The 10,482-nt window shown below is 41.8% G+C and overlaps 1 protein-coding gene across 1 annotated transcript; it reads left to right on the plus strand.

Annotated features, from left to right (window-relative positions):
* Window positions 1-6,679: 6,679 nt before the first annotated feature.
* Window positions 6,680-9,256, plus strand: LOC133803512 (phosphatidylinositol 4-phosphate 5-kinase 5-like). The gene is made up of 3 exons (XM_062241583.1): window positions 6,680-7,862; window positions 8,514-8,742; window positions 8,838-9,256. Exons 1-3 carry the CDS (start codon window positions 6,976-6,978, stop codon window positions 9,000-9,002), a joined length of 1,281 nt encoding a protein of 426 aa, XP_062097567.1. The 5' UTR covers window positions 6,680-6,975; the 3' UTR covers window positions 9,003-9,256.
* The last annotated feature ends 1,226 nt before the right edge of the window (window positions 9,257-10,482 follow it).

Below are 10,482 nucleotides of genomic sequence, written 5' to 3' on the forward strand. Positions count from 1 at the left end.
TTACTACTGCTCGCGATGAATATGTGATATCAAACTGCCCTAGTTCGACTGCCCATTTTAATAAGCGCCCAGCCGCCTCTGGTTTTTGGAGGACTTGCCGAAGGGGCTGGTCGGTTAATACTGTGATAGGATGGGCTTGGAAGTAAGGGCGCAGCTTCCTTGAGGCTAGGATTAAGCAATATGCTAACCTTTTGATGGGCGGATATCTCAGTTCTGCCCCGATCAGCCTCTTGCTTACATAGTAAACCGCTTTCTGTACGCCCTCTTCTTCTCGTACTAATACCGCACTAGCAGCAACTGGAGTGATCCCCAGGTAAATGAACAAAGTTTCTCCTTCGATTGGCTTTGATAAAATGGGAGGCTGTGCCATATGGGCTTTCAAGGCCTGAAAAGCTTGCTCGCAGTCTCCTGTCCATTCAAATTTCTTATTGCCCCTAAGTAGATTGAAAAAAGGGACGCATTTGTCTGTTGATTTCGAAATAAATCTACTTAGGGCTGCAATCCTCCCGGTTAAACTTTGTACATCTTTGATCTTTTTCGGCGATTTCATGTCGATCAGGGCTTTTATCTTGTCGGGGTTGGCCTCGATTCCTCTTGAATTTACAATGAACCCCAAAAACTTCCCTGATCCAACTCCGAAGGAGCATTTGAGAGGATTTAGTTTCATCTTGTACTTGTTCAATACATTAAAACATTCTTTTAAATCCTTCACATGTCCTTCCGCCTGTTTAGACTTTACCAGCATGTCGTCCACATAAACCTCCATGTTTACTCCGATCAATTCTTTAACACATGTGGTTAACTAACCACTGGTAAGTCGCACCTGCGTTTTTCAATCCGAAGGGCATTACTTTATAACAGTATAATCCCGTATCGGTCCGAAAGCTGGTGTGATCCTCGTCAGGGGGGTGCATGCTAATCTGATTGTAGCCCGAAAATGCATCCATGAAGGAGAGGATCTCATATCCTGCAGTGGCATCGAACAACTGGTCGATTCTCGGGAGTGGGAAGCAATCCTTTGGGCAGGCTTTATTGAGGTCTGTAAAATCCACACAGGTTCGCCATTTGCCGTTAGGCTTGGGAACCAGCACCGGATTGGAGACCCACGATGGATAAAACGCTACCCTGATGAACCCGTTCTCCTTTAACCTTTCAACTTCTTCTTTTAAGGCTCTCGATCGATCCTTATCGAGCAGCCTTCTTTTTTGTTGTATGGGTGGAAAGGTCTTGTCTATGTTCAGGACATGGCTGATAACTGCAGGGTCTATCCCAACCATGTCTTTGTGCGACCAGGCAAAGACTCCCTGGTTCTTCCACAAAAATTCCACCAGTGCATGCTTCGTGGTTGGTTCTAGGTTTTCCCCGACCTTTACGACTCTGGTCGGGTCTTTTTCGTCGAGTTGGACCTCTTCCAGGTCCTCGACGGGTCCAACGCTCTCTTAAAAATCCCCAAAGCGAGGATCTAGATCTCTATCCTCACTTTGGGCAGCGCCCTATTTGGTGACTTCATCACCGGATTGGGCTTGTGTATCAATTGCCATCTGCAACCTATCTGAGGTAGTGCTCTTTGATGTTCCCTTTTTCGCCTTCGTGACTGAGGCATTGTAGCACTCTCTGGCCTCCCTCTGGTTTCCCAATACGCGTCCTACCCCTGCGTCTGTCGGGAATTTCATGGCTAAGTGCCACATAGAGGTGACGACCCGTAGATCAACCAGTATAGGTCTCCCAATGACGGCATTGTACGCCGAAGGACAATCAACTACTATAAAAGTAGCGAGTAATGTCCTGGTAGCAGGCGTTGTACCTATCGTCACTGGTAGTCTGATTGATCATGTGGGGGCGAGTCCCTCACCAGAGAAGCCGTATATTGTCTGGTTGCAAGGCTCCAGGTCCTTAACGGACAACTTCATGCGTTCTAGCGAAGACTTATACAGGATATTCACCGAACTTCCTGTATCGACCAGTACTCTCTTCACCATCATGTTGGCCATTTGGATATCCACGACCAGCAGATCGGAATGTGGGAACCAGACATGTTGGGCATCGCTATCAGAGAAGGTTATTTCACCCTCTTCTGACCGAGCCTTTTTTGGTGCGCGGTCCTCCACAGTCATCATCTCGATGTCCTGGTCGTGGCGCAGAGTCCGAGCGTATCGTTCCCTGGCCTTTTCACTATTTCCCGCGAGGTGCGGGCCTCCACAAATGGTTAACAGTGTGCCAGTCACAGGGGCAGGTTGCAAAGGTGGCGAGTGTTGGCGTGTGGGCGCTTGCTTGTTGCCACCTGGAGCTTCTCGTTAGGAATTTCCCGAGGCCCGTACGTATCTTCTCAAGTGTCCTTGTCTAATAAGGAACTCGATTTCATCCTTCAGCTGGTTGCATTCGTTGGTGTCATGTCCGTAGTCGTTATGATAACGACAGAACTTGGTTGTATCTCTTTTCGAAATATCCTTTCGAATGGGGGCAGGCTTCTTATAAGGCACACTGGAATTCGTGGCCTGATAGACCTCTCCTCGAGACTCAACTAGGGCAGTGTAGTTAGTGAACCGAGGTTCGTAACAGTTACCCTTGGCTCGTTTATTGCCGGAGGTGGAAGGCTCATTGTGTGGCCATTTTCCACCATTCTTGCCATTGCCGTTACCGTTCCCGTTGCCGTTGTCGTTAGGTTTAGACCCATTGGCGGCTTTGGCGGGCTCGGCAGCCTTCTTATCCTTGCCTGGAGGCTTTCCATCATCGGCAATGGCATCTTCGAGCTTGATGTAACGATAAGCCCGGTCCAAGAATTCTTGGGTAGTTCTGACTCCATATTTTCGGAGGCTCTTCCAGAGAGGGGTGCGACGCCTAACCCCTGCGGTTATGACCATCATTTTGCCTTCGTCCCCCACCGTTTTTGCTCCAGCGGCTGCTCGTATAAAGCGCTGGATGTAGTCCTTAAGCGATTCTCCATCCTGCTGGCGTAATTCAACCAGCTGGTTTGCCTCGGTCGGATGCACACGACCTGCGTAAAACTGTCCGTAAAACTCCTTTACGAACATCTCCCAGGAAACTATGCTTGCAGGAGGGAACTTAAAAAACCATTCCTGCGCGACATCAGAAAGTGTTGCAGGGAAGATCCTGCACCGAGCATCTTCGGACACTTTCTGAATGTCCATTTGTATCTCAAACTTATTGACGTGAGATACCGGGTCACTGTATCCATCAAAGTTCGGAAGCGTAGGCATTTTAAACTTGCTAGGAGTTTCTGCCATAGCTATCCTCTGGATGAAAGGAGTGCCTTTCCTCCTGTCATGATCGATGTAAGATGTTCTTCCCCCGACCAGCTGTTGCACTGCCTGGTTGAGGGCATATATCTGGGCCTGTACCGCGACAGGAATCGCTGTGACCTTTGTTGCTGGGGGATGTTCTCGCCATGTTGCTCACGGCGATCATTGAGCACAGCTCTCAAATCCTCGTCTCTTCTCCGCTGCTCGCTAGCTCCGAGCCGGTTGAAGACGTTATTTTGCCTGGGCTGCCCCCCAGCGTCCCGCTTGTTGGGTTGGTCGTCTTGAGGTATCTGGCTCCTGCCTCCACCTCTTTCTTCATTCCTCCGACCGGCATTCCCTTTTCCTGAGTCGGCCTCATTATAACCATGGCCATCTCTGAATCTTGATTGGCTATGGTGGGATCGATTGTTCCCTCGATTTCCTTCCCGGGCTGAAACGTCCCGAGCGTTAGAGGGTGGCCTACATTATTCGTTAGGTCCCCGTGCATTATCATGCCGTGGGGGACCTCGGACCACAGAGCCTAACTCCGAGTTCCTCCTGTTACCAGGAGGATACTGACCTCTGTTCGGAAGGTTTGGCTCGTCGTCCCTATGGCGTCTAGGACTACGAGGCTGATGCTCGGTCCTATTCTGCCTCTGCTGCGGGGGATTGCCACGACCAGCTTGGGAAGGAGGTTGTGTCTCAGGGTCTCCTAGAGGGACATCGTCCTGAGGCGCTGGTGGCTGCTCGGGCCTTTGTGGGCTCGAGGGTTGGATAGGCGGACTAGGATTGGGACCCCTGTGGGGTGGGCCATTCGTGGGTTGATCAGGCTGCGAGGCAGGTGCGGCCTGATTCCTAGCCAATTGCAAGGCTGCCTCGAGGGCTGCCATGGTTTCGCTCTGGCGACAGTCCATCTCCGCCTGCCTCTCACTTAACTCCACGCGCTGCCGTTCAATCTCTTGCTGCTGCCGCGCCATGATTTCGGCAGCACTTTCTTGGCTAGCTCTCAAATTGGCCAGCTCTTCGTGCAACGCCCCCAGAGTACTTTTTAGCATCGCGTCATCCATTTCTTCCTCCTCAAAATCCAAATGTGGCTCATCCTCAGCCACGCTTGCAGGAGGAGGAGGAGGAGGAGGCGGGTTTGATGGTGCAGCGGCGGCAGCCTGTCTAGTTTTCCTTGCAGTTTTCGCCATTGGTTTTCTCAACGGTGATATATCAAGCTCTCAACGAAAGCACCAGAATGTTGACCCTGATTTTGGGCAACTGACACGGAGTCAAAATACGCTTGACGTGGATGAATGCGTTGAAAAGAACGTGATGACGAAAATAATAAGAACACGATATTTTATAGTGGTTCGGCCCCAGGATCTGGTAATAACCTACGTCCACTTAGATTGTTATTGATATAAGAACAAAAGGAGTGATCAAAGAACTAGGGTTCAATGAGTTTCACCAACCTCTGAAGAACAATACAATATCTCAAATAGAATTACTCTAGTCTCCAATAATTCAAAAGCCAAAAGTCTCCTCCTTGAGCTATCTTTCTATATTTATAGGCTCAAGGGGGATTACATGAATTTGTTATAAATATTCTCTCCTAAATAATCGGATACTCAGGAGATTGTGGGAGTCAATTTCGGGATTTACCAAGATCTTTATAGAAACATCATGAAGCATGCGGAACCTGCGACCAAGCTGGTCGCAGGTAAGCTTCGGCTGCCTACTGCTTATAATTTGTCTTCTGGTCGATATCCTAGCAGAGTTCTTCCAAGTGTCAGCCACGTGTCCGAGAATCACTTGCCACGTCATCTACGCCAATTTTTTGGATAACATGCACGTTACTTATATCTAGTATATATATATATATATATCACTTCTTCTCCCTAGTTTTCTTCTATATTCTTTATTTCATGTAGTTGCTCAAGCATCTATCTATCTATTTAAATAATTCAAAACAAACAAAAAGATTAAATCTTCCACAAGAAACTTTTTCCCTATTCAAGATCCTAAAAGAGAAAAAGGTAAATAGCAATTGTGTCCACAAGTTTTACCACTTGTATCACTTATGTTCTTAATCTTTATTTTGTAGTAATTAGATCTCAACCTTTACTTTTAGGCTCGGTTCACAATGTCCTCAAAATTATATTTTATTAAATAAATTCTAATTTATAAGAATAAGATCAAATTTTAACAAAAAAATAAAATAAAAAAGACATAGCACCTATTTTTTTTTCTTTTTAAACCTTCTTAATCAATTAATTATTACCAAATATATTATTTTAGTAATTGACTTAAAAATTCTTGAAATATTAAGATATAATAAAAAAAATTACATATTTTAAAATTTAGTAGCATGAAATTTATTAACAGGGTTGGTATATATAACTTCATTTTTTTTTTTACTACACATATTTTTATTTAAACTCGTCGTTAAAAATTATTTTCACTTTAAATAGAAATGTGTATAATGAGAAAAAAATGATGTTATAAATAGAAACACCATTAATAAATTTAATGCTTTCAAACTTTAAAGTATATAACTTTTTTTTATTAAAAATAATAAATTAATTAATATATAAGTGATATTAAATATTTTAGAGATATAATAGAAAATAAATTTTTAATATTTGATTATAATATTAGGTCAATTGACCAAAATAATATATTAGATAACAATTAATTAATTAATTTAGTTAAAAAGAAAAAATAAATGGGTGCTTCCTTTTTTTTTTTAATTAAAAATATCACTTTACCCTTATAAATTAGGTTTTATTTAATAAAATATAATATTATGTGAGCCAAAATATAAATATTAAGATATAATTGCTAAAAAAAAAATATTAGGGATTGAAGTGATACAAATAACAAAGCTGAGACCCAAGTACTAGTTACCTAATAGAAAATAATAATTTTTCTTTAAAATAAAACCGTCCAGAAAAGTAAATCAATAAGAGGCATACACAAAAACCAAAGTCTTCTTCACAGTAACACGAGACATAATACGGATTTGTGGAGTGGGGCGTACAAAACAATTTGGTAATTAGTAATTAAAAGGCGTATAATTTGGTGTTTGCCTTTCGGAGCATTTGGTGGGCCCCATTATGGGTGAGAACGACCTTTGACTGCCGTTGGTTCGTCCCAAACGGACGGTGATGGGACCCTTGATCCTATCTAAGACCTTACCACCAGTTTACCACTTACCATCATCATAAAAAAAAAAAAAAAAAAAAGTTGATCATGGCACGTGCCGCTCTGAACAGTAAAGCGAAAAGGTGCGGATTCTAGATCAACGGCCATATTTTGTCTTTGTGAAATCAACGCCGGTGAAAACTAAATTGAATCCCACCCTTCAATTTCTATCGGACGGTCCTGATTAAATCCCCGCCTCTCTCCCTAATTTCACGATAAATATAATAATTAAACCTGGGCCACTTTCTCTCACAGATCTCAGTATCTCTCTCTTCTCTTCTGTCTATTTCTTCTCCTTTCTCCCTCTACAGGACTCCCCGTATTTTGAGCATTTAATTGTTTTTTTTGTGCGTTTTAAGTCGTGCTAACGTGCGCCGGGGAAACACTGCTTGTCCTGCGCCGCCTGAGATGTCTCCTGAGGAGCTTAGAGCGACGACGCTAGTGATAAGAATCTCTCGTTACAGAAGGGCTTAACTAAAGAAAAATAGTTAAAAGAGAATCAAAGTAAGAAAATCGGACGGCGGAGATTTCACTACTGTTATTAGTAATGGACGGTCAGATGAGTCAGTCGAAGCTTACAAGAACCCAATCTTCGCTCCTCCGGTCGTCTCCGACCATCCGATCGTCCATTCACAGCCTCTCATCGGTCGCCGAGGAGGACGTCATCGCTGCCATGGACGAGGAGGAGGAGAAGCCCAAGAACAAGAAACCGGTCCGGTCTAGTTCGACCCAGCGAACCGGGCCTAGCCGGCTCACCCAACATTTTCTCGCCATGGCCGCGCTATCCCTCTTGACCTTATTTTTCTTCTTCTTCTTCTATCTCAGAAGGGAAGAGATTTCCACCTCCGAGAATCTTCTCCTGGCTCTTATTTTCGTGGCCTTGACGCTCTTCTTGGCAAGCAAGAACAAGAGTTTGATTCACCATAGCTTTTCGATTATTAAGCACTCGTGTGAGGAGAATGCGAAGCGGCTCGGATTCTCCAAGAACAATGCGGCGACGACTCCGGTCCAGTGGTTCATCGGCGATTCGAACGCCAATAAGGCGCCAAAAGAGAGGCGGATTATTCGAGAAGGGGTCGAGTTTTACAGTAATGGAGATTTTTACGAAGGTGAGTTTCATAAGGGGAGGAGTAATGGGAGTGGGGTTTACAATTTCTTTGTGAAAGGAAGGTACGAGGGCGATTGGATCGATGGGAGATACGATGGGTATGGGATTGAGAACTGGGCCAGAGGGAGTCGGTACAAAGGTCAGTATAGGCAAGGTCATAGGCATGGGTATGGAGTTTATAGGTTCTATACAGGGGATTCTTATGCCGGAGAGTGGTGTAGCGGACAGAGCCATGGCGTTGGAGTTCAAACGTGTGCCGATGGTAGCTGTTTCATTGGGGAGTTCAAGTGTGGTGTCAAACACGGCCTTGGCTGTTACCATTTCAGGTCAATTTTCCATCTTTGATAGAATTTCCAACTTTCCCAATTCGTTTATTTTCCCCTTAATTCTTGTCGTTTTTTTTATTTGAGTTTTGAGGTTCATTGTTGTTTTGATATATGGTCTTGGCACTTGGCTTCAACTGAATTTTCCTATGTTTTAATTTGATTCCTTATACGAGCATAAAACAGCATTAAATTCATATTATATGATTGTATTGTTCTCCGTTTATCATTATTATTATTGGATCTACATGTAAGAATCTGAGAGTTCTGCGAACGTACTAACGTTAGTTTTAATGGTTATTTCCTTTTAAAGTCTATTATACCATGTCCTGCTTTTTTTTATGTACTACAAAGAAATCAAAATTTTAATTTATAACCTTAGCCCCCCTAAAGTTTTTGATTCTTGAAAGACCAATACACCTTTTTCTTGGTTTGGTAAACTATCTTTTATGGATTAATGGTTAAACCTGAGTGTTTGGTTGTTAATAATCTTCCATTTTAGCTCAAATATCAATGCTCTTCTCTTCTTGATCATCTCGATCCTATTTGTCCTCTGTCCAAGTGGTTTTACTAGAAGCTCATTTTGCCTTGTTAATAATCTATGTATGGAGAGAAGGAATCTGAAATTAATAATTGTTTTCCTTTTGGTTTCAGAAATGGAGATAGATATGCAGGAGAATATTTTGGGGACAAAATTCATGGATTTGGGGTCTATCACTTTGCCAATGGCCATTGTTATGAAGGGTCTTGGCATGAAGGTCGAAAGCAAGGCTTTGGTATGTATAGTTTCAGGAATGGTGATACTAGATGTGGTGAATGGGATGCTGGTACGCTTAAGCACTCGTTACCCCCACTAACTGATGCAGTTCTTAGAGCAGTTCAGGTATCCTCGAATGACTGTCGTTTGAGCATAATTGGTGTCGTTTTGTGAAGTTTAATACTGATTCTTGTAGTTTTCTTTGCATGGTAAAACCTCAGGCTGCTAGGAAGACAGCAGAGAATGCCATTAACCTTCGCCGGGTGGATGAACAAGTGAACAAGGCAGTCATGGCTGCAAACAGAGCTGCCACGGCTGCCAGAGTTGCTGCAGTCAAAGCAGTCCAAAATCGCATGGACGGGAAATTTTGTGATACAAATGTCTAAGGCAAAGGCTAGCTTTTGTTTCATAGTGTAAATTTTTTTTTTTTTTAACTAATTTTAAGTACTTTGGAAAATGTCACCCCGGTCAGCAAAAGCTCATTGGAGGTTGAGAAAATGTGAGGGAAACAAAATGAAAGAAAAAAAGAAAGTAAAAAAAGAGTATGCTTGAAGTTTCCATGATGACGATGATGATCCAACTGTAACTTGTACATACACTGTAAAAATCAATGGAATATGAGATTTGAAGGCTTATTTTATTTTATTTTTATTTTTGTGTTTCTTTACATTTCCACATGAGGTTGTATGTGGGGTTACCTGCATGAATTTCCATTATAGTGTTCTGAATTGCAATTATGAGTTCAAATTTTTTGCTCCCAGCTTGTCGCCTCATCGTCATCATTATTATCATCAACAACAACAAAAGGGTACCTATTAAAACCTTATCTAGAGTGCCGAAGACATCTATTTGCAAAACTTGTACTATAATAAATCTCCTATTTTTTAATTTTGAATGGGAGGATATAAAGACTAGCATGTACGAAGTTGAAAAAGCACATGGCAGCTTCAATGAAAGTTAAGAAAATAAAAAGAACTTTTTTTTTTTTCTTCTTACTTTTCTTCTGCCATTTATAAAAGGTCATAGAAGAAATTTTTAGGACTTCTTTTTAATTTTTTTTTTATTTGTCGAAAACGAATCTCAAACTCTGAAAATAATTATATTATTTGAGCTCGACAGAACCGTTTTGCTGTTAAAAAAGTTGTACTAACTTCAGCAGATTTGGATATTTATATATATAATGACTCAATTTTTATAAGCATCTATGCAGAGTGTTGCGTTTGCATAACATTTTCTATGCAAAGAACTTTAACAGAGATCCTAACTTTATCGTCTATCGACATAGGTAACGTGAGAAAATGTTAAAGAGATCCATAAGACTAGCTCCATTTTCATTATCAGATCCAAAATGGCCAAAAGTATATATATTATCTGAAACAATTAGTTGAATTAAGCTCTTTACAAATAAATATGCATACAGAGAGAGAGAGAGAGCAGTGTGTACTGTGTATATTTCCTCAAGTGGTATGCGACAACAAGAAGAGTATTTTAAATTGAATCAAAGTTTTTAATATGGTTTGGATGATGTTGTTTTCTCATTAATTTATTCTGGGGAGCCATGTGCTTCATCCTCTTAGCGTTTATCTTCATGTAGAGATAATGTTTAGGATTCTTTTATGTATATATTTATTTGGAATATGTATGTGTATATAAAAAATAAAATTGTATGCCTTCTCTCCTCTCACTCTATATGTACCTATTTATATTTAATTTATATCTACAAAGGAGCACATGTTGTGGGGTGGTGGGTGGGGATTTTGTACTGGAAAAAAAATCTCAACTTTTCATGCATGCTGGATCCACAATCTTATTCCATCTAATATAAAACATCAATTTGAAACAACTTTTCCTTTTCACTTTTTTTTT

Source organism: Humulus lupulus, chromosome X (assembly GCF_963169125.1).
Source record: "Humulus lupulus chromosome X, drHumLupu1.1, whole genome shotgun sequence".
Lineage (NCBI taxonomy): Eukaryota > Viridiplantae > Streptophyta > Magnoliopsida > Rosales > Cannabaceae > Humulus > Humulus lupulus.

Coding starts and splice junctions, on each gene's coding strand:
- LOC133803512 (XM_062241583.1), top strand. CDS start 6,976: ATGGACGGTCAGATGAGTCAGTCGAAGCTTACAAGAACCCAATCTTCG. Junction 7,863..8,513: donor CTTGGCTGTTACCATTTCAG/GTCAATTTTCCA, acceptor TTTTGGTTTCAG/AAATGGAGATAGATATGCAG. Junction 8,743..8,837: donor CAGTTCTTAGAGCAGTTCAG/GTATCCTCGAAT, acceptor GTAAAACCTCAG/GCTGCTAGGAAGACAGCAGA.